The sequence below is a fragment of the Salmo salar genome, chromosome 05 (genome assembly GCF_965601325.2).
Source record: "Salmo salar chromosome 05, fSalSal1, whole genome shotgun sequence".
Classification (NCBI taxonomy): Eukaryota; Metazoa; Chordata; class Actinopteri; order Salmoniformes; family Salmonidae; genus Salmo; species Salmo salar.
The window spans coordinates 29,648,239-29,673,409 of NC_138295.1; the positions used below are offsets into that span (position 1 = coordinate 29,648,239).

The 25,171-nt window shown below is 42.9% G+C and overlaps 1 protein-coding gene across 8 annotated transcripts in view; it reads left to right on the plus strand.

Moving 5' to 3' along the window:
- Window positions 1-21,294, plus strand: part of LOC106604565 (E3 ubiquitin-protein ligase RNF130) — a 72,164-nt gene extending 50,870 nt beyond the window's left edge. For 3 of the 8 annotated variants that reach the window (XM_045718031.2, XM_045718030.2, XM_045718032.2), the window contains exons 6-11: window positions 5,641-5,723; window positions 14,447-14,543; window positions 15,866-16,088; window positions 18,394-18,487; window positions 18,964-19,022; window positions 19,196-19,409. In XM_045718031.2, coding sequence (XP_045573987.1) covers window positions 5,641-5,723; window positions 14,447-14,543; window positions 15,866-16,088; window positions 18,394-18,487; window positions 18,964-19,022; window positions 19,196-19,209 — 570 coding nt within the window. In that variant the 3' untranslated portion in view covers window positions 19,210-19,409. Of the gene's footprint in view, window positions 1-5,640; window positions 5,724-14,446; window positions 14,544-15,865; window positions 16,089-18,393; window positions 18,488-18,963; window positions 19,023-19,195; window positions 19,410-21,073 lie in introns of those variants that run through there. The other 5 variants (XM_045718034.2, XM_045718035.2, XM_045718033.2 and 2 more) reach the window with 4 other exon arrangements.
- Window positions 21,295-25,171: the final 3,877 nt, after the last annotated feature.

Sequence of the window (25,171 nt, forward strand, 5' to 3'; positions counted from 1 at the left end):
CCCCAGTCATCCGCGGGCCCTACAAAGCTCAGATTCTGCCATCATGAAAATCTGCCATTAGTGACACAGATCTGCTTTATTTTAGCAGAAGCCTATTTCACACACTGGCTGGTCTGTGCTGTGTGCCTTGGCCTCATTCTGTGCCAGCAGCCTCTGTAGAGGACAACATTCATATTTAATCAGGCAGCCATTTACAGCAGCTTGCCTCGCTCACAGTGACAGGAAGTCAGGGTCGGGGGGAAATGGAGCAGACTCCCCAGGGTCTTAAAACTGGTGTACTGCCCCTCCCCCACTAGGTCAGATGGGCCTCAGCACTATGTTTTTGTCCTCTGTATCTCTGCATGGCGACCTGGTACGGATCACTATCTGTTTTATACAACCTGACAGACTTGAGCAGAACTCCCATACGCAGAACTCCCATACCCAGGAGTACTTGTCACTGCTCTTCCAATTTTGCATGGCCCTTTCTAAATGGTTTAGTCGGTTGGAACAAAGTTAGAGAGAACGGGATCTAAAGCACTTACAAATTTCTAACATATTGCGTGATATATATACAGTGAGGGGAAAAAAGTATTTGATCCCCTGCTGATTTTGTATGTTTGCCCACTGACAAAGAAATGATCAGTCTATAATTTTAATGGTAGGTTTATTTGAACAGTGAGAGGCAGAATAACAACAAAGTAATCAAGAAAAACGTATGTCAAAAATTTTATAAATTGATTTGCATTTTAATGAGGGAAATAAGTATTTGACCCCCTCTCAATCAGAAATATTTCTGGCTCCCAAGTGTCTTTTATACAGGTAACGAGCTGAGATTAGGAGCACACTCTTAAAGGGAGTGCTCCTAATCTGTTAGTTACCTGTATAAAAGACATCTGTTCACAGAAGCAATCAATCAATCACATTCCAAACTCTCCACCATGGCCAAGACCAAAGAGCTCTCCAAGGATGTCAGGGACAAGATTGTAGACCTTCACAAGGCTGGAATGGGCTACAAGACCATCGCCAAGCAGCTTGGTGAGAAGGTGACAACAGTTGGTGCGATTATTCGCAAATGGAAGAAACACAAAAGAACTGTCAATCTCCCTCGGCCTGGGGCTCCATGCAAGAGCTCACCTCGTGGAGTTGCAATGATCATGAGAACGGTGAGGAATCAGCCCAGAACTACACGGGGAGGATCTTGTCAATGATCTCAAGGCAGCTGGGACCATAGTCACCAAGAAAACAATTGGTAACACACTACGCCGTGAAGGACTGAAATCCTGCAGCGCCCGCAAGGTCCCCCTGCTCAGGAAAGCACATATACATGCCCGTCTGAAGTTTGCCAATGAACATCTGAATGATTCAGAGGACAACTGGGTGAAAGTGTTGTGGTCAGATGAGACCAAAATGGAGCTCTTTGGCATCAACTCAACTCGCCATGTTTGGAGGAGGAGGAATGCTGCCTATGACCCCAAGAACACCATCCCCACCGTCAAACATGGAGGTGGAAACATTATGCTTTGGGGGGGTTTTTCTGCCTAGGGGACAGGACAACTTCACCGCATCAAAGGGACGATGAACGGGGCCATGTACCATCAAATCTTGGGTGAGAACCTCCTTCCCTAGGCCAGGGCATTGAAAATGGGTCGTGGATGGGTATTCCAGCATGACAATGACCCAAAACACACGGCCAAGGCAACAAAGGAGTGGCTCAAGAAGAAGCACATTAAGGTCCTGGATTGGCCTAGCCAGTCTCCAGACCTTAATCCCATAGAAAATCTGTGGAGGGAGCTGAAGGTTCGAGTTGCCAAACGTCAGCCTCGAAACCTTAATGACTTGGAGAAGATCTGCAAAGAGGAGTGGGACAAAATCCCTCCTGAGATGTGTGCAAACCTGGTGGCCAACTACAAGAAACATCTGACCTCTGGGATTGCCAACAAGGGTTTTGCCACCAAGTACTAAGTCATGTTTTGTAGAGGGGTCAAATACTTATTTCCCTCATTAAAATGCTAATCATTTTAGACCATTTTTGACTTGCGTTTTTCTGGATTTTTTGTTGTTATTCTGTCTCTCACTGTTCAAATAAACCTACCATTAAAATGATAGACTGATAATTTCTTTGTCAGTGGGCAAAGGTACAAAATCAGCAGGGGATCAAATACTTTTTTCCCTCATTGTGTATGTGTGTATAAAATAAAGGGAACACTTAAACAACACAATGTAACTCCAAGTTAATCACACTTCTGTGAAATCAAACTGTCCACTTAGAAAGCAACACTGATTGACAATACATTTCACATGCTGTTGTGCAAATGGAATAGACAACAGGTGGAAATTATAGGCAATTAGCAAGACACCCCCAATAAAGGAGTGGTTCAGCAGGTGGTGACCACAGACCACTTCTCAGTTCCTATGCTTCCTGGCTGATGTTTTGGTCACTTTTGAATGCTGGTGCTTTCACTCTAGTGGTAGCATGAGACGGAGTCTACAACCCACACAAGTGGCTCAGGTAGTGCAGCTCATCCAGGATGGCACATCAATGCGAGCTGTGGCAAGAAGGTTTGCCGTGTCTGTCAGCGTAGTGTCCAGAGCATGGAGGCGCTACCAGGAGACAGGCCAGTACATCAGGAGACGTGGAGGAGGCCGTAGGAGGGCAACAACCCAGCAGCAGGACCGCTACCTCCGCCTTTGTGCAAGGAGGAGCAGGAGGAGCACTGCCAGAGCCCTGCAAAATGACCTCCAGCAGGCCACAAATGTGCATGTGTCTTCTCAAACGGTCAGAAACAGACTCCATGAGGGTGGTATGAGGGCCCGACGTCCACAGGTGGGGGTTGTGCTTACAGCCCAACACCGTGCAGGACGTTTGGCATTTGCCAGAGAAATTCGCCACTGGTGCCCTGTGCTCTTCACAGATGAAAGCAGGTTCACACTGAGCACATGTGACAGACGTGACAGAGTCTGGAGATGCCGTGGAGAACGTTCTGCTGTCTGCAACATCCTCCAGCATGACCGGTTTGGCGGTTGGTCAGTCATGGTGTGGGGTGGCATTTCTTTGAGGGGCCGCACAGCCCTCCATGTGCTCGCCAGAGGTAGCCTGACTGCCATTAGGTACCGAGATGAGATCCTCAGACCCCTTGTGAGACCTTATGCTGGTGCGGTTGGCCCTGGGTTCCTCCTAATGCAAGACAATGCTAGACCTCATGTGGCTGGAGTGTGTCAGCAGTTCCTGCAAGAGGAAGGCATTGATGCTACGGACTGGCCCGCCCGTTCCCCAGACCTGAATCCAATTTAACACAGCTTTAGTCCAGGTCTGGGAGGAGATCCCTCAGGAGACCATCCGCCACCTCATCAGGAGCATGCCCAGGCGTTGTAGGGAGGTCATACCGGCACGTGGAGGCCACACACACTACTGAGCCTCATTTTCACTTGTTTTAAGGACATTACATCAAAGTTGGATCAGCCTGTAGTGTGGTTTTCCACTTTAATTCTGAGTGTGACTCCAAATCCAGACCTCCATGGGTTGATAAATTGGATTTCCATTGATTATTTTTGTGTGATTTTGTTGTCAGCACATTCAACTCTGTAAAGAAAAAAGTATTTAATAAGATTATTTCTTTCATTCAGATCTAGGATGTGTTGTTTAAGTGTTCCCTTTATTTTTTTGAGCAGTGTGTATATATATCTCAACAGTGAAGAAGCGACTCCAGGATGCTGGCCTTCAAGGCAGAGTTGCAAAGAAAAAGCCTTATTTCAGACTGGCCAATAAAAATAATAGATTAACATGGGAAAAAGAACACAGACACTGGCCAGAGGAACTCTGCCTACAAAGCCAGCATCCCGGAGTCGCCTCTTCACTATTGACGTTGAGACTGGTGTTTTGCGGGTACTATTTAATGCTGCCTGTTGAGGACTTGTGAGGCGTCTGTTTCTCAAACTTTCTCCTCTTTCTATTCTGGTTAGAGCCAGTTTGCGCTGTTCTGTGACGAGAGTAGTACACAGCGTTGTACAAGATCGTCGGTTTCTTGGCAATTTCTCGCATGGAATAGTCTTCATTTCTCAGAACAAGAATAGACTGACGAGTTTCAGAAGAAAAGTCTTTGTTTCTGGCCATTTTGAGTTTGTAATCAAACCCACAAATGCTGATGCTCCAGATACTCAAGTAGTCTAAAGAAGGCCAGTTTTATTGCTTCTTTAATCAGGACAACAGTTTTCAGCTGTGCTAACATAATTACAAAAGGGTTTTCTAATGATCAATTAGCCTTTTAAAATGAATAACTTGGATTAGTAAACACAACGTGCCATTGGAACACAGGAGTGATGATTGCTGATAATGGGCCTCTGTACGCCTATGTGGATATTCCATTGAAAATCATCTGTTTCCAGCTACAATAGTCATTTACAACATTAACAATGTCTACACTGTATTTCTGATAAATGTTATTTTAATGGCCAAAAATGTGCTGTTCTTTCAAAAACCAAGACATTTCTATATGACCCCAAACTTTTGAACAGGTGTGTGTGTGTGTGTGTGTGTGTGTGTGTGTGTGTGTGTGTGTGTGGTGTGTGTGTGTGTGTGTGTGTGTGTGTGTGTGTGTGTGTGTGTGTGTGTGTGTGTGTGTGTGTGTGTGTACAGTCAGCACATACATGTCGGACTAGGCTAGTGTTCCCGGGTATGACTAGAGCGATGACAGGTCTGTGTTGTCTCAGTCCTTCCTGGCGTATCGATCAGTCTCTCCCTGTTCGCTCGGCACCGCGTGCTAATTCAGTCCCCGGCCAGGCGGGGCTGGGCACCGTCTGTCCTTGTGCACCTCTGTGGCAGCTTCTCTACTGTCAGCAGAGACGGTTAGCCACCCTCCATAAATAACACGGCATTGATTACATCTCTGTCTGACTCTGTCTCTCTCTCTCACACATTCTCTCTTTTTCAAACTGTTCTTTCTTTCTCTCTATCACACTTTTCTGCCATCCTTCTTTCAATCCATCACCACCTCTTTCCTTCCTTCCTTGGCTCTCTGCACCTCTCTTGTCATACTTTGTGTCATCGCCCTCTATCGCTGTCTTTCACTCCCTCTCCCTTTACTTCTTTGCACCTCTCACACCTCTTCTTCTCTTCCCACCTTCCCCTCTCTCTCTTCCTCATATGGCATGCTTAAGCATGACACTTTGGGATGGACATGCCAGGGCAGTCAGTCAGTCACAGACGTGCTGCCACCTGCCGGGGCTGTTGTCACGGTGATGGGTGTGGTTGACACGGCAACGTGGCCGTCAGTTCCATCCCTGACATGACACAGCAAGAGTACTCTACCTAATTGTACTCTGTATATTGAACATGTTTCCCCTACCATTACGTTCCTTTACACAGGCAGCAAACCTGCCTACAATAATATAAAACTTTCAGTCCCAGCCCTCCTGGATGTCTAAAGGGTATTGATGTCTCTCCAAACAAACATTCAAGATGAAACACTGACCATGTTTGGCACTGCACCTCAGCCTGTTGAACAAACCAGCTATTTATCATCTGGTTGATAGTGAATATTAATGGTCAAAAGCAAAGTGTCTGATTTATTGTCACTGTTCTTCCTCAGTAATAGATGGCTTTTTGTTCATTGTGGCTGTCTGACACTGACTGGCCTGTTCTGTTTGTCTTCTGCGCTGCAGGAAACAGACCCGGACTTCAACCACTGCGCCGTGTGCATCGAGGGATACCAGCTCAACGACGTGGTCCGTATCCTGCCCTGCAAGTGAGTGTGTGTGTGGTGTGTTTGGTGGGTTGACTGTGTGTGTGGGTGTGTGTGTACCTATATACATCCTAAGCTAGGAGTGTGGGACATCCTGACACAGCCCTTGTGGCTCTTACACGCAACAAACTCTCACTCGGATTCGGAATACAACATGTCCGCCATCCACTCATTCTCAATGTCACGCCATCCACTTACATCCCCTCCTCTCCTTCCCTCCCTCCCTCCTCCGACGTGCGTTTCTACCCCTCCCTGAAGTTTCTCCTCCTGTCTGAGGCAATCTCCACACCCATCCGTCACATGGCGCCCCTCCTTCCCTCCCTCCTCATCCCCCCCCCCACCCCACCTCTCAGGTCCGTCTCACACCTTTCCTGCTGATCTGCTCAGTGGGACGACTGTACTGACGCACATCAGACTAGACCAGAGACACACCTCCCCACAGTTCAGCCATAGTTAATTTGCACATATTAAGATGTATCACACCACCAATAAGAAAAGGTAGAAAGTTAATACTGTATTTCTGCAAGTGAGGTGACAATTCATAAACCATAAAAACTTTAACAGTAGGAGGAGTCTTTGCTACCTGTCATTCACCTCTGGTTTGACCATTTGGGTCTGATTTAGGATCCGTTGTAGGACACACATACAGCGTGTTGGCTTAGTGGATCACTACGCTTTACAAAGGAAGTGGGAAATGTAATGTCAGTCAGAGTTGACATTTAAGCTCTTGCCAGGAAAAAGGAGCAAGAGGGAGGGAAAAGAAGATGGAGTTAGGGAAAGTAACAGACCGGAGGAGGTATTGGAAGAAGGGGGAAAAAAATAATTATAACGAGCACAGGAAGGCGGGAAGGTGAGAGAGTGTGACAAAGATGGAGAGAAAAGAGAGTTGTTCTCTAGCTAAATGGAGTCTGGTCTGTTTTGGAAATGCAGACACTATCAAGGCTGTTTCGTCTCGCTGCACACTGTGAGTCGTAACCCCTGCTTGGTAGCTCCGGCTATATTTAGATCCAGTGCTGCCAAATGACCGGCACCCACAAACACACACACTTCCGCTTCCTCCTCCGAGACACACACACACACACATACACATACAGTTGAAGTCGGAAGTTTACATACACTTAGGTTGGAGCCATTAAAACTCATTTTTCAACCACTCCACACATTTCTTGTTAACAAACTATCGTTTTGGCAAGTCAGTTAGGACATCTACTTTGTGCATGACATAAGTAATCTTTCCAACAATTGTTTACAGACAGATTATTTCACTTATAATTCACTGTATCACAATTCCAGTGGGTCAGAAGTTTACATACACTAAGTTGACTGTGCCTTTAAACAGCTGGGAAAATTCCAGAAAATGATATTATGGCTTTAGAAGCTTCTGACCTCAGACCTCAGAAAAACATTTGTACACCTCCACAAGTCTGGTTCATCCTTGGGAGCAATATCCAAACGCCTGAAGGTACCACGTTCATCTGTACAAACAATAGTACGCAAGTATAAACACCATGGGACCACGCAGCCATCATACCGCTCAAGAAGGAGACACGTTCTGTCTCCTAGAGATGAACGTACTTTGGTGCGAAAAGTGCAAATCAATCCCAGAACAACAGCAAAGGACCTTGTGAAGATGCTGGAGGAAACCGGTACAAAAGTATCTATATCCACAGTAAAACGAGTCCTATATTGACATAACCTGAAAGGCCGCTCAGCAAGGAAGAAGCCACTGCTCCAAAACCGCCATAAAAAAAGCCAGACTACGGTTTGCAACTGCACATGTGGACAAAGATCATACTTTTTGGAGAAATGTCCTCTGGTCTGATGAAACAAAAATAGAACTGTTTGGCTATAATGACCATCGTTATGTTTGGAAGAATAAGGGGGAGGCTTGCAAGCTGAAGAACACCATCCCAGCCGTGAAAAACAGGGGTGGCAGCATCATGTTGTGGGGGTGCTTTGCTGCAGGATGGACTGGTGCACTTCACAAAATAGATGGCATCATGAGGATGGAAAATTGTGGATACATTGAAGTAGCATCTCAAGACATCAGTCAGGAAGTTAAAGCTTGGTCGCAAATGGGTCTTCCAAATGAACAATGACCCCAAGCATACTTCCAAAGTTGTGGTAAAATGGCTTAAGAACAACAAAGTCAAGGTATTGGAATGGCTATCACAAAGCCCTGACCTCAATCCTATAGAAGATTTGTGGGCAGAACTGAAAAGGCGTGTGCGAGCAAGGAAATCTACAAACCTGACTCAGTTGCACCAGCTCTGTCAGGAGGAATGGGCCAAAATTCACCCAACCCAATTTAAACAATTTAACGGCAATATACTCAATTAGTGTTTGGTAGCATGTAATCTTCTGACCCACTGGGAATGTAATGAAAGAAATAAAAGCTGAAATAAATCACTCTCTACTATTATTCTGAAATTTCACATTCTTAAAATAGTGGTGATCCTAACTGACCTAAAACTGGGAATTTTTACTAGCATTAAATGTCAGGAATTGTGAAATTTAGTTTATATTTTTTTGGGCTAAGGTGTATGTAAACTTTCGACTTCAACTGTGTGTGTGTGTGTGTGTGTGTGTGTGTGTGTGTGTGTGTGTATGTATGTATGTATGTATGTATGTATGTATATATATATATATACATATACATATACATGCGCACGCACATAAGCACGCAGCTGCGGACACACATACACTTTCTCTCTTATTCTGTTTCACACGCACTACTGCGCCCTTGTCTGGCAGTCTTGTTCTTGGACACCTTCTGCTGTGTCTTCTCTGCCTTGTGGATGTCAGAACATCCAGAGAGTGCTCCTCTCCTTCATCTCCTTCATCTGCACTAATGTGAAAGAACCGGACACCTGAAAGCTAAATCCCAGTAGACATCCGACCACCTCTATTTTGCCTCTGTAGATCAGTTCAGATGAAGGAGAGAAGATGGGTGTTCCTAGACTTAGGAGATGCACTGTTGTCCTTTAGTTGCAGCCAAATTAGCAGTCTAATCTCTGTGTAGTCGCATTGGGGCTGTGTTTAAGGGGTTACAACTTACTAGCTTTGCTAATTGTTACTTTATTGAGGAAAAATGTACTTACAATGACAATGTGGTTGTCCCACCTAGCTATCTTTTTATTTATTTGTATATATATGTTTTGGTACTTTTACCCCTTTAGTTAGTCTTGTCCCATTGCTGCAATTCCCCTACGGACTCAGGAAAGGTGAAGGTCGAGAGCCGTGGGTCCTCCAATACACAATTCTGCCGAGCCACACTGCTTCTTGACACAATATTCGCTTAACACAGAAGCCAGCCGCACCAATGTGTCTGAGGAAACACCGTCCAGCTGGCGACCAAAGTCAGCTTGCAGGTGCCCGGCCCGCCACAAGGAGTCGCTAAAGCGCGATGGGACAAGGATATCCCGGCCTGCCGAACCCTCCCCTAACCTGGATGACGCTGGGCCAATTGTGCGCCACCTCATGGGTCTCCCGGTCATGGTCGGCAGTGACACAGCCTGGGATCGAACCCAGGGTCTGTAGTGATGCCTCAAGCACTGCGATGCAGTGCTTTAGACAGCTGCGACACTCGGGAAGCCCTAGCTATCTTAACCTCTATGGGCTAGGTGGGATGCAAGCGTCCCACCCGTGGTGCACTCCATCAACAGCAGGTGCATTTCAAGAGCGGCAAATTTGAATTCAAATAAATGTCAAAATTCAAATTTTTCAAACATACAACTATTTTACACCCTTTGAAAGATAAACATCTCCTTAATCTAACCACGTTTTACGATTTCAAAAAGGTTTTATGGCGAAAGCATAAATTTAGAGTATGTTAGGACAGTACATTTACAAGAGTTGTGTGTAATGTTGTGCCAATTCAAAGACAGGCGTCACCAAAACCATAAATCAGCTAAAATGATGCACTAACCTTTTACAATCTCCAACAGATGACACTCCTAGGACATTGTGTTAGACAATGCATGCATTTTTAGTTCTATCAAGTTCATATTTATATCCAAAAACAGCGTTTTACTGTGGCGTTGATGTTCAGGAAATCGTTTCCCTCCAATAACCGGCATTCAAGTCAGCACCACATATTAAATAATTAAAATTAGAAAACATTGGTAAAATATTATATTGTCATTTAAAGAATTATAGATTTACATCTCTTGAACGCAATCAACTTGCCAGATTTAAAAATAACCTTACTGGGAAATCACACTTTGCAATAATCTGAGCACTGCGCCCAGAAAAATACGCGTTGCGATACAGACTAGCCGCCATGTTGGGGAGATCTAAAATCGAAAATACTATGTAAATAATCCATTACCTTTGATTCTCTTCATCAGATGTCACTTCCAGGTATCACAGGTCCATAACGAATGTAGTTTTGTTCAAAAAAGCTCATCATTTATGTCCAAAAATCTCCGTCTTGTTAGCACATGATCTAAGCCCGCCGGACTTCACTTCATGAACGAGGGGAAAAAATATATTTCCGTTCGTTCAAACATGTCAAACGTTGTATAGCATAAATCATTAGGGCCTTTTTTAACCAGAACATGAATAATATTCAAGGTGGACGAATGCATTCTCTTTTATAACGTATTGGAACGAGGGTACCCAACATGAACTCGCGTGCCAGGTGTCTAATGGGCCATCATCGTTCCATGGCTCTTGTTCGGTCAGATCTCCCTCCAGAAGACTCAAAACACTTTGTAAAGGCTGGTGACATCTAGTGGAAGCAATAGGAAGTGCCAAAATATTCCTCAGCCCCTGTGTTTTTCAATGGCATAGGTTTAAAGGTAATACAACACATCAGGTATCCACTTCCTGTCAGAAAATGTCTCAGGGTTTTGCCTGCCAAATGAGTTCTGTTATACTCACAGACACCATTCAAACAGTTTTAGAAACTTTAGGGTTTTTTCTATCCGTATATAATAAGTATATGCATATTCTAGTTACTGGGTAGGATTAGTAACCAGATTAAATCGGGTACATTTTTTTATCCAGCCGTGCAAATACTGCCCCCTAGCCCCAACAGGTTAAGATGAATGCACTAACTGTAAGTCGCTATGGATATGAGCATCTGCTAAATGACTCAAATGTAAATGTTTAGTTTGGCCCAATTGACACAAGGACGATGTACCCACTCCTTCTTCAGACCAGTTCAGATCAGATATCAGAAATGTAAACGCAGTCCAGGACTGAACTGGCCGTCTACCATTAATGCTCTCCATCCATCCTGCTTATCCAGTCTCTGTCAAAGAGGAGCAATCAGAGGGGCTGGGAGAAGGGTAAGTGAAGAACACAGGTCCTTCCTATGAGGCAAAAAGGGAAAGACTTCATATACAGTATGTCCTCGTCCTCACAGAAGGTGTGGCCCCGCTGATAGTCGGGCATGTTTCAAAATCGATAGCTAGCGTTAAAGGAAGTTGAAAAGTCAGAAGTGTCTGAGCAGGGCTCTCCAGACCGCCTTCCCTCCAGGACATCTACAGCACCCGGTGTCACACGAAGGCCAATTAAGATCATCATGGACCACAGCCACCCGAGCCACAGCCTGTTTACCCCGCTACCATCTAGAAGGCAGAGACCGTAAAGGTTCATCAAAGCTGAGACAGAGAGACTGATAAACGGCTTCTATCTCCAGGCCATCAGACTGTTAAACAGTCATCACTAGCCGGCCTCCACCCAATACCCTGCCCTGAACTTAGTCACTGTTACTAGCCGGCTACCAACCTGTACTCTACCCTGCACCTTAGAGACTGCTGCCCTATGTACATAATCACTGAACACTGGTCACTTTAATAATGTTTACATACAGTTTCACCCACTTTACATGTATATACTGTATTCTAGTCAAGGCTCATCCTATATAACTACTGCTGTGTTTACACCTTTTCTAATCATATATTGTCCATAATGTCTATACACACCATCATATACAGATAGATTTGTATTCCGGACACTGACGTTGCTCGTTCTGATATTTCTTCATTTTAATTTTTTTGATTTGTGTGTGTTGTTTTGTATTGTTTGTTATTACTGCACTGTTAGAGCTAGAAACCTAAGTATTTCGTTGCATCTGCGATAACTTAAGCAGAATATGTGTACGCGACCAATAAAATGATTTGACACCGTTGCAATGCTATTATTTAAATAGGTGAAAGGCGCACAATAATCATTATCTCAGAACTACTGCATACATAAGTGTCAGTCAGTCTACCTAAAGAACTAATTTCTGTTTGCAATCCATAGGCAGGCTAATTACATATGTGGATGAATCTGTGCAGTTGACTGGTCATGTTAGTAGTACCAAAATGTACCTTTTTTGATTTGTGCCCTTCATCAGGTATGTGGTTTTAGGGCACACTGCAATGATACCAAGATGCACAACTCTTTTTTTTTTTTTTTTTTTTTTTTCTTGGCGACCTTCTAGTGTTTGTAGTTTAGTAGAGGAGCGGGAAACACTTGATCCTGATGGGGGGGGGGGAAGAGAGAGAGAGAGAGAGAGAGAGAGAGAGAGAGAGAGAGAGAGAGATGAACAGGGCTGTTTATCAGTTCTTATCACGTGTGTGCATACTGCATCCCCTGTGTTCATACTGTATCTCTGAACACCAATCCCTCTGGTGCCTCCCTTAAGTACACACTGCTATCCCCAATCAATAACTAAAAGCATTGAAGTAAGGGAGTACACTTGACCTGCCATCAGCCATTCAATTTGTCTCTGTACATTTAATATCAGTCTATAGGACAATGTCTTGTCAATAGAGGGATGTTTTCTGGTCAGACTTGAATGGACTGACTGACTGACAGGCAGGCTGGCTGGCAGGCAGTCAGACGGGAAGACAGACAGCCAGGCAGGTAGGTAGGCAAGCGGACAAATATTTTAAATGCCGTAACATGCCATCTGGATACCAACCAAGACAGGAACAACAAACAATCATCTTGGTATGTTGTTGTTCTGTGATGGCATCTGTTATAGTATCTAACAGGTGTCTACCCGTCTGTCTGTCTGTCTTTTTTTTTTCTCTGTTTTTACTCTGCTCTAAGAAAGAGTGTGTTTACTATGGCACCCTTTTCCCTATATAGTGCGTTACATTTGACCAGAGCCCAATGGGCCTTCTGGGATGCAGGAAAAGACTGTGAGTGGAATCTTTCCCTGACTGGAGTGTCTCACTTACAGCATACACATACAGACAGACTGACTTTACATCAGTCACACACACACACATTTACACTGTCAAACAATCACACAAACTACTACACAAGCTCACCCTTTGACACGTTCCCAAACACTATCACACTGGTTATATATGCACGCGTGCGTGCGCGCGCGCGCACACACACACACACACACACACACAATCAAAGCTAATTGACACACACACACACACACACACACGCTTATCCAAGTCTCACTACAACCACAGCTTATCCAAAAGTCTCTCTTGCAGGACTGCTTCTTACTGCCCACTGACTTTCTCCCCAAGCCATTGTATGGTAAACAGACTCATCATTAATGTATGGAGCCCTTGTTTTCTGTGCCCCCCTTGAAAGAAAGTAAAGCATTGGTAGAGGGCCGCTGCAAGTGGCTTCGATAAGGAACAGAACATGCCCAGGAAATGCCCGGCCATGTTAGACAGGCACTTAACAGAATCAACGTGCACTTTTATGTTTGTCCTTAGGAATCGGCGGTTAAGTATTTTCTATTATGCATGGTTGGTACTGGCACTTAAGGATTTGTTCTTTAGCGATGATGTAATGGGGCCTTGTTTTGTTTTATGGATGCTCATCATGAGGATCTTTAATGTTGAAATAATCTATGCACCATGCTTTTGATAAAGCCATTAAGCAGTTAAGGTTAGTGATATATTATGAGGTAGGCAAGAGAAGCTACAGTAAATCTGGTCCTAATGGTCCTTTTGAAGTGCATTGAAACTGGCAGTCCGGCATCATATAAAAATAGGGAGCAGACCGTTATCTCAAACAGGAAGTTTCTCTCAGATCCACAATGGCTGTCTTGTGTCATGACGGACAGACAATGTCAACCTTGTGTCCAAGTTGCGCCACAATGATCACTGTGTCTTAAAGCGTGACTGGTTTCAGTAACACTTTATAATAAGGTCCCTTAATCAACCATTTATAAACCGGTTGTAAAGAGTTGACCATTTATGAGTCGTTGTTCCTACATTTGTAAATGTCAGTAAGCAATCTCTTAAGTCTTGTTTTATAATTTTTTTATTTTAGGATCCCCATTAGCTGTTGCCGAAGCAGCAGTTAACCTTCCCGGGGTCCACATTTATAGATTTTATTTATAAATACTATTTTAAGTAAACTGCCTTTTTCATCAGCATGCTAGGTTAGCTTTAGCATTAGCAAGCCTAGCATGCTGACGAGAAAGGCCGTTCAATTAAAATAGTGTTTATAAATGACTATTTAGAGATTGCTTATTGACATTTACAAATGTAGGATTAATGATTCAGAAATGGTAAGTAAACTGTTTATAAATGGTTTATTACAGGACCTTAATAAAGTGTTACATTTACTCTTTTCATACTCTAGGCCCTGCTTGTCAGCTCAAACAGAGCGGTCATTGTGCAATCGCAGGACGTAAAAGGGCCATGTCTAACTTTGAAGAGCCGCATGTAGGCTGTTGTGGGGCTTGTTTGTGGAGGTGGTTTCCTGCTCTTCAACTGTGTTCTTTGTTTCTGTGTCTCTCTGCACAGACATGTCTTCCATAAGCTGTGTGTGGACCCCTGGCTGAATGAGCACTGTACTTGTCCCATGTGTAAACTGAACATCCTCAAAGCTCTGGGCATCATGGTGAGTATTAGTGTAGTCAATATCTCAATGCCTTATCAGTAGAAATGTGTTAGATGTCAGTATGCAAATGTTATGTGGCAATGCCAGTACTCATAAAACAAAAAATGTGATCAACTTCACAAACGATTCTTGACCCAAATAATGAGGAAAAAGATTGCCTTAACCATGCAAATTGAGATAATGACAATATATTATGTTGATTAACAGTAGAATACAGCAAAACCTGTGTTGCGTTGTAGATTAAGGTGTTATTTCCCCAGATTGCCCTTCACATGCTGCTGCTCCCCATCATTGTGACAGACCATGTTCATCCTTGGGCGCGCTCAGTACGATGCAACGTTTTGGAACATTCAGATAGAAATAGGCTATGTAGAACAAACATGCCTCTCTGACATGTAGAATAAGGAATCACATCACCTTTATTCGTGGAATTTCTATCTGCAATGTTCGAGAATGTTTGGCGACTGAACATGGCCCAGACAATTGCGTAACCATCTGTTTATGCCAGCTGTGTATGACCTCGTCCGTAGTCCTAGTATTCCCCCTGCTGGTAAGTTATGGAACTATTGCTCAGACATCAGAAACTAGTCAAACCAGGACTGAAGTGGTATCATCACGTCTGATGAGCTGCTACAAGAGCTATTTTCTCTGAAGTTAAGTGTTCATGTAAAGGTCATGGTCAAAATCAGTGTCAGCAATCAGCATGACCTAACAAGTTAATACAACACAAATTAGACTTTCCTCTAACCCTTGTGTTCAACCACTAGCCATAACATTCCTCTAACCGTTGTTTAACCTCTAGCCATAACATTCCTCTAACCGTTGTTTAACCACTAGCCATAACATTCCTCTAACCGTTGTTTAACCACTAGCCATAACATTCCTCTAACCCTTGTTTAACCTCTAGCCATAACATTCCTCTAACCCTTGTTTAACCTCTAGCCATAACATTCCTCTAACCCTTGTGTTTAACCACTAGCCATAACATTCCTCTAACCCTTGTGTTTAACCACTAGCCATAACATTCCTCTAACCCTTGTGTTTAACCTCTAGCCATAACATTCCTCTAACCCTTGTGTTTAACCTCTAGCCATAACATTCCTCTAACCCTTGTGTTTAACCACTAGCCATAACATTCCTCTAACCCTTGTGTTTAACCACTAGCCATAACATTCCTCTAACACTTGTGTTTAACCACTAGCCATAACATTCCTCTAACCCTTGTGTTTAACCACTAGCCATAACATTCCTCTAACCCTTGTATTTTACCACTAGCCATAACATTCCTCTAACCCTTGTGTTTACTCCCCTACCCCCTTTAGCCCAACCTGCCGTGCGTGGACAACGTCGGCTTCGACATGGACCACAGGATAGGGCGCAGCCAGACGATGGCCAGCCAGCGGACAGCCCTGGTGGACCTGTCCAGTGAGACATCCATCAGCCTAGAGCCCCTGCAGCAAGGCCACCCCGGCACTGGACCCCAGATCCCCTCAGAGAGCGGAGAGCTCACCCCCCGCACCGGAGAGATCAACATCGCCGTCACCAGTAAGCAGCTTTCACCTTGGACAACCTTCTAGTCTTCAACTCAAGTTTAGATTTTATTTCAAATGACTTTATTGATATGAAAGGTTACATTCAGCAGTATAAAATCAGAACACACTGTGACCCATGCACCTATTACAAGTTTCTCACAGTTTTATTTGATCCTTGCAAATCAGGGCGGCAGGTAGCCTAACGGTTAGAGCGCTGGGCCAGTAACTGAAAGGTCGCTAGTTCAAATCCCTGAGCTGGCAAGGGGGAAAATTTGTTGATGTGCCCTTGAGCAAGGCACTTAACCCTAATTGCTCCAGGGTCACCGTTGATAATGGCAGACCCTGGCCGTGACCCCACTCTCCGAGTGTGTCTCAGGGAGAGTTGGGATATGCAACAAACAAAAAAACATTTCCAATTCACACATGTGTATAATGCACACTTGTATCTGTGTAAAATGGGACAAATATAAACATCCACCAAATGTATATCATTATTATGTAAGCTCGGAACATAGGAATAAATCAAATGTAACCTTTTCATAGTTCACAAACTTAGTGAAGGCATTAGCCTCTGAAAAAATGAAGAAAAAAATATATATCTTGTTATGCTATTTAAATGAGGTACATCTAAACTAAAGGCAAAATTATAATTCTAAACCACTTGAGCGTGCGCGCGCACACACACACACACACACACACACACACACACACACACTCAAAAGATAGATCCTAAATCCCTCCCTGCCCCTTTATCCCTCCCTTCACTAAAAGTGAGATTAGTGGTGTTCTGTTTTGTCAGCAAAAAGACAACCACTTTTAATAGGATTACACGACAACCTCTGGATCCTCTCCTGCTCTCTGTCTCGCTCTCTTTGTCTTTGACTCTGCATTTAGATTTCAGTCTCCTTTCACACTTTCCCTTGAGCTTGGACACAGACCCCCCCCCCCCCCCCCCCCCCCAGAGACTTGTCTTTTGTAGGTCACATTGCTCCCTGCACCCCCCTCTGACTCCCCGCTGCCGCTGTCTGTTTAATCCATAATCCCTATCCAACTGATCCTAGCCCCAACCATGAGAAGGAAAAATGCACAACTGACCTAAGATGACCTCTTGAACGACAATCTGTTTTACTGTGCATAACTATTTATGAAGGGGGGAGATGTGATTTCACAGCACTGCACCAAAAAAATAAGAACATGCACTGCAGTTATTATTGCAATACTACTACTTGTTTATTACTGCAATACTACTTGTTTATCGTTCTTTCACTTATAGCTAGTAATTATAATTCAGTAATGCATACGGTGTTGCTACCATGTTGTTATGCTGTGTTGCTACCATGCTGTGTGTCATGTGTTGCTGTCTTGCTATGTTGTCGTCTTAGTGTTGTCTCTCTTGTTGTGATGTGTGTTTTGTCCTAGATTTATATTGTATTTATTATTATAATAATTTTGGGATCCCAGGCCCCCGTCCCCGCAGGAGGCCTTTTGCCTTTTGGTTGGCCGTCATTGTAAATAAGAATTTGTTCTTAACTGACTTGCCCTGTTAAATAAAGGTTAAATACATAAATAAAATAAAACAGCAATTTGAATGAATAGCTGATCCTGTGAGTAGTTCAAAATCTGAAAAATATTGAATAAGAGTTGTTAGATAACTCTTAGTACCTAAACCTGTTTCAGGATAGGCCTATTTTCATAAATTCATTGAAGTCAGTCTTATATAAATCCACCCAATTTCTGCTGTTTGATAATGTGACCCAGGTTCCTCTCATTTCTGCTGTTTGATAATGTGACCCAGGTTCCTCTCATTTCTGGTAAACCTCAAAGGGCTCCTATAGTGATAGTTATGCCTGTTCTCTTTCAATGCGGACAGTTTTACCTGACTTTTCTCAATTTAAAGAGACTGCACGTTACGTTAGTAACATGCAGTATAGATGGACCTAGATGCGCCTCGGTTTCTCTCTTTTGTCGCTGTTGGATGCGTCTGCAGTGTGGATGGCGTGCCGTGTGGATGTGTTTTGTGCCTGTGTGTACATAACTGTCTTTACGCTATGCCCATGCTTCCAGGTCTTTCTCTCCGGTCTTCAAGCTTGTCCTGGTGAATGTCTCCTTTCTCCTGCCTCTCTCCGTGTCGCTCTCCTCTGGATATTTCTCTGGATCTTAAGGACGTCTCTTCTTTATCTCTTCGTTTTCCTGACTTTACTGCTGGTTTTCAAAGAGGAAAGATCTTTTGTGTTTTCCTGTTTGGCCTCGTCGGTTAACCCAATGCATGTTGGGCTGCAATGACCCCCCCCCCCCCCCCCCTTTCCTTTTATTGACAGAGGAGTGGTTTATAATCGCCAGCTTCGGCCTTCTCAGCACTCTCACTCTGTGCTTTATGATCATCAAGGCCACAGCCAGGTTCTCCAGCCCTGAGTGAGTACCACCATACACTTCCAGAATTCAATACATTCAATATGTCTACTCCTTAATTACATTTCAATCAAGCCAATTGATAAAGCTTGAGTCACAGATTGTTGTTGTTTATTTCATTTCTGCTTAACTAAGCCCAGGGCTATACTTCTTGATTTGTGGATATCGGAAAATTGGCTCAACTCAGGCTACTTTGAACCATTGTCGAGACAATGGAGTTTGGACACAGTCCAGACATATGCAAAACAGTCAGACTAGTATTCAAATGTGGCAAACTTCCATTTCCATGAATTTACTAAACTTGGATCGCAGCTAACATAAATCGAAATACTTTAACAGCACAATTGTTTCATACTGTACAGTATATGTGTACTGAAGTTAAGTACAGTTGACATGGGTACTGGCATGTATCTGATACAGAGAGAGTTTGAAAAGTAATGAAATATTGGATTGTGAATGTTTTCACATGAACTAACAAGGATACTGTGTAAAGTAACACGGAAGGCTCCATCCATCCCCTCTCAGACGAACTTCAAAAGTATTAGAGCTAAGTGCCTTAACACGAGAACATCATGGTTTAAAAGAAGATTAAAAGTATTTATGTTAAGATCAATTACATTCCCCTTCTTTGTTCCTACGTGTCTTTTAATGCGCCGTCTTTCTTCTGCTACCTTTTCTAACATCGTTCCTTTCCTCTTCCTTCTCTTCCAGCCTGGAGTGGGTGAAGAGAAGATGATCGCCTTATTGCCCCTCTCGACCCTTTCTCTGGCGGAGCCTCATGGCAATGTTGTCTTCTTCTGCCATATGTTTCTGTATTGTATTTTGTAAGCTTTTACTACTGTACTGGCTGAGCCTGGCTGTAATTGTTTTAAGTGGTTGTAATAGGGCAAAGCGCTTTGAGACATTAAATCTTCCCTCCTTTTGACTTGTTATATTCTCTTTCGTAATCAATACTGTGTGTGTGTGTGTGAGTTTCTATATTAAATGAAAGACACCCATCATTCTTGTGCTCCCAAACCAGACACACCTCGCTACAGAAGGTTAACGTTTCATGTTCTTCTTTGCTCATTCATGACCTTGACTTGAAAATACACTATGACTGACCAGGTGAATCCAGGTGAAAGCCATGATCCCTTATTGATGTCACTTGTTAAATCCACTTCAATCAGTGTAGATGAAGGGGAGGAAACAGCTTAAAGAATCGATAAATACTTGAGACAATTGAGAAATGGATTGTGCGTGTGTGACATTGAGGGTGAATGGGCAAGACAAAATATTTAAGTGCCTTTGAATGGGGTAGTAATATTGCAACTCAATATTAGGAAGGCATTCCTAATGTTTGGTATACTGTGTATTTGGCTGTAATGCAGCACTATTCGCAGTAGGTGGCACTATTTCTTAGCAATTACAGTATAGGTCTATCCTGCCACATCAGAATCGTATCAGGTCACAACTTCCACATATCTCTGCTTAGCTCTTGTTCAGGCTGGCCTGAATGATATTGATGATTAGTATGAATCAAAGGGTGGTCTGGGTGATCTTCCATGTATCACTCTCTTGACTTGAGGTTGTATAGCATGTTGAGGATCTTTGAAGATTCACAATGGGCAATTCCACGGTTAGGGAATGATGCAGACAGAGACTCAGTTTTTCCACTTTAAAATGTATGCCAAACAAAAAACAATAATTGCAATGTTAAACAATCCATACAACTCCATGCACAAGGACGACTTTTAGACATTTTCCCACTAAATAAATGCACTGCTCAAAAAAATTAAGGGAACACTAAAATAACACATCCTAGATCTGAATGAATGAAATAATCTTATTAAATGCTTTTTTCTTTACAGAGTTGAATGTGCTGACAACAAAATCACACAAAAATAATCAATGGAAATCCAATTTATCAGCCCATGGAGGTCTGGATTTGGAGTCACACTCAAAATTAAAGTGGAAAACCACACTACAGGCTGATCCAACTTTGATGTAATGTCCTTAAAACAAGTGAAAATGAGGCTCAGTAGTGTGTGTGGCCTCCACGTGCCTGTATGACCTCCACGTGCAGTGTATTTACTTGAAGAACAGTGCAGATGCAAGGTTTGGTAACAGAATGACAGCACCAACAGCACAAACCATCATTCTATTACCAAACTTGGCATCCGCACTGTTCTTTAAGTAAATGTGTTTTTTGTCAAATTTTCTGTGGAAATTGTTAAAAGTAGTCCTTGTTCATAGTTTGCTTCGTGGTTTGTTTAACTTTGCAATAACAGTTTTTTGTTTTGGCATACGTTTAAAGTGAAAAATCGGACTCACAGCATCTTTCTGTTACTGTGGAATTGCCTTAATGTCACTGTTCAGTTTGACCTCACCCACCCTCACATTATTACTGAACTGTAAATGTCGATCATGGTGTCCATTCCCAGTGTCTCCTGCAATAATGTTTACAGATGCCAAGAAAAAAATGATAAAGTATAAATAATACCTTTGTTTATGCTGCTAGGCATCAGCTTTTCTAGATAGGTATCTTACTGACCGATGTCATGTTTCTTGGTGTCACTGACATTGACATCTTCCCATGTTTCTTTGCAGGTGGCCACTTCTTCAACCGGAACTCCCTGTCCCCACGCAGTTTGGTGTGTGAGATGGAGCTACCTGACACCCAGGCATCGCTCGACCGCTACGATGACAAGTCGTGAGGGTCGTCGCCATGGTTTCGACCCCCACCCCCCCCCCACCCCCACCACACACCAAGGGACAGATGGCCTCGTATCTTCCTGCACACCTGCGAGTCATTGTGTGTGTGTGGTGGGGGGGGGAGGAGCGGCACAACAACCTAGATGACAACCTTGACTAACCTGTGAAACATCGACAATGACATGATATCAGATATTTTCTACCAGTGCAGAATGTACTATTGCCTGTCAAAAAGAAGAGGGGGGATACTCGTCCTCTCTTCTCCCCCTGGTTAGATATTCAGCAAAGTCCTTCCTTGACACTTTCATTTCAACAACTGACTCTGACATCTGTTTCTAGATGCAGTAGTGGGGAATTATCCCTTTCTAGTCTTACTTTGCAGGATCTCGGCGTATCGTCACTTTGAAATGTGCTAGAAATAATAAACCACTTGTTAGTGCAGCCTACAATACATCTGTATATATGATTAGCAAACCGTCATTTAATTTAGCTTCGTTTGGCTCTAATGCAGTAAGAAAGGTCCCTTCTTCTGTAAAAGCAGCAATGGAAAAGTTTCTTCCCTGGTGGACCAGTTGGCTCTGTTGTATTTACTATGCTGCCTAAAGGACAGTGGAGAGGATATTTTGACTGGTGGGACATGTCCAGACATGCCTAGTCTCTCCCTCTATATGGCCATGCCTCAAGTGACTGGTGTAATGCACCCACCATGGTGACTGGGTTCAAGAATAAGACCTGTGGAACAATGGACATGCAGTGATGCAACATTCTGAACTCTGTGAAAAGCAGTATTACTTCCCTATAGCAAAACCAATGTCTCTGTATAAAAAAATAAAAAAATAATTTTAACCTGTACTTAAAAAAGCCTATAAAATACCCAGATCGTGTACTAATCAACCCCTGTGTGTGTGTGTGTGTGTGTGTGTGTGTGTGTGTGTGTGTGCAATACCAGTCAAAAGTTTGGACACACCTAAGGTTTTTCTTTATTTTTACTATTTTCTACATTTTAGAATGATAGTGAAGACGTCAAAACTATGAAATAACACATGGAATCATGTAGTAGCCAAAAAAAGTGTTAGACAAATCAGAATATTTTATATTTCAGATTCTTCAAAGTAGCCACCCTTTGCCTTGATGACAGCTTTGCACACCATTGTTATTCTCTCAACCAGCTTCACCTGGAATGCTTTTCCAACAGTCTTGAAGGAGTTCCCATATATGCTGAGCACTTGTTGGCTGATTTTCCTTCACTCTGCAGTCCAACTCATCCCGAACCATCTCAGTTGGGTTGAGGTCGGGTTATTGTGAGGCTAGGTCATCTGATACAGCACTCCATCACTGTCCTTCTTGGTCAAATAGCCCTTACACAGCCTGGAGGTGTGTTTTGGGTCATTGCCCTGTTGAAAAACAAATGATAGTCTCTCTAACCGCAAACCAGATGGGATGACATATCGCTGTGGTAGCCATGCTGGTTAAGTGTGCCTCGAATTCTAAATAAATCACTGACAGTGTCGCTAGCAAAGCTTCACGGTGTGAACCACACAAACGGAGATCATCCGTTCACCTACTCTGCGTATCACAAAGACACGGCTGTTGGAACCAAAAATCTCTAATTTGGACTCATCAGACCAAAGGACAGATTTCCACTGGTCTGATGTCCATTGCTTGTGTTTCTTGGCCAAGCAAGTCTCTTCTTCTTATTGGTGTCCTTTAGTAGTGGTTTCTTTGCAGCAATTTGACTATGAAGTCCTGATTCAGTTTCCAACAGTTGATGTTGAGATGTGTCTGTTACTTGAACTCTGTGAAGCATTTATTTGGGCTGCAATCTGAGGTGCACTTAACTCTAATGAACTTATCCTCTGCAGCAGAGGTAACTCTGGGTCTTCCTTTCCTGTGGCGGTCCTCATGAGAGCCAGTTTCATCATAGCACTTGGTTTTTGCAACTGCAGTTGAAGAAACTTTCAAAGTTCTTGAAATTTTCCGTATTAACTGAGCTTCATGTCTTAAAGTAACGATCAACTGTCGTTTCTCTTTGCTTATTTGAGCTGTTCTTGCCATAATATGGACTTAGTCCTATTTGGTAAAAGACCATCTTCTGTATACCACCCCTACCTTGTGGCAACACAACTGATTAGCTCAAAAGCATTAGGAAAGAAATTCCACTAACTTTTAACAAGGCACACCTGTTAATTGAAATGCATTACAGGTGACTAACTCATGAAGCTGGTTGAGAGAATGCCAATAATGTGCAAAGCTGTCATCAAGGCAAAGGGTGGCTACTTTGAATTATCTCAAATATAACAGATTTTGATTTGTTTAACACATTTTTTGTTACTACATAACTCCATATGTGTTATTTCATAGTTTTGATGTCTTCACTATTATTCTACAATGTAGAAAATGGTAAAAAATAAAAACCCTTGAATGAGTAGGTGTCCAAACTTTTGACTGGTACTGTGTGTGTGTGTGTGTGTGTGTGTGTGTGTGTGTGTGTATGTGTATGTATGTGTATACACACACACAGTATATACAATCTATATACATTATATCTCTAAACCGGCCTCTTGAAGTACTTTGTTTTCCTTTCACAATCTTGTACAAGCGAATTGGGTGGAAGGGTATGTCCTCTGTTCTTGTTGTCCCCTTGTGTTATCTTTATCTGATATTTGCGATGATGTAACGCGGGGAGGGGAGTGTGTCAGTTTCAGGTCACTGTGTTACATACAGCACTGCCTCAGCATTAAAAGTGTAATTATTGCCTACGTCCTGTTGATGCCCATTCCAACGTGTGCCGCTTCTTCCTGAAACACAGCCCAATGTTATGAACATTTCAGCTGGAGTTTGGAGAAGATTATATTTATCTCTTCAGATTAAATAAATTATTAACTTCACAGTGTGGTGGAAATGTATGGTGATGAGCTTGATGCTCCTTTCCAATAAATAGAGGCTCTAGTGACACGATGGTCGGTGCTTGACTGCCATTTGACAAATATAAATATCCATAATAATCTAATGTAGACAAGCCTACCTGCACTGTATCTGCAAGCTGTTTGCTAGAGCGCAGATGCCAAGACCAGAGTAGGTACATATGCTATTTAATGCAACAGTTTGTGACAACTATCGGTTGTTGAAAGTGTGATAGAAACACATTGAACTTTCGATTTTTATTCGGTACATGAAAACTTAAACTAAAAAGTAAATGTTGTGTGCACTACGTCATCACGCATTGACTTTTATCCGCAACAAGTCCGTTTGGTGGAAATACACCACTGTTGGGAAAATGCACATTTTCTTTGAGGATTGTAGAATATTTGCATGAAAATCTGTTGCCAAGTGGATGGAAACCTAGCTATAGGGAGCATTCATTGGCATAATGAATTTGGGGAATGATTTGGCATTAAATCAAATGCCATTACATTTTTGGAATTTTAGATTCTTTGTCTAATTTTTATTGGTAATTATTAGTTCTAAAAGATTATCTTAAAAAATAAACTGAACAAAAATATAAATGCAACATGTAAAAGTGTTAGTCTCATGTTTTGTGAGCTGAAATGAAAGATCCCAGAAATTTCCAAATGCACTAAAAGTTTCTCAAATGTTGTGCACAACATTGTTTACATTCATGTTAGTGTGCATTTTTCCTTTGCCAAGATAATCCATCCACCTGACAGGTGTGGCATATCAAGAAGATGATTGAACAGCATGATCATTACACAGGTGCACCTTGTGCTGGGGACAAAAGGCCACTCTAAAATGTGCAGTTTGTCACACAACACAATGCCACAGCTTGCAATTGGCATGCTGACTGCAGGAATGTCCACCAGAGCTGTTGCCAGAGAATTGAATGTTAATTTCTCTATCATACGCTGCCTCCAACATCATTTTCGAAAATGTGGCAGTATGTCCAACCGGCTTCACAACCGCAGACGATGTGTAACCACACCAGCCCAGGACTTCCACATCCAGCCTCTTCACCTGTGGGATCATCTGAAACCA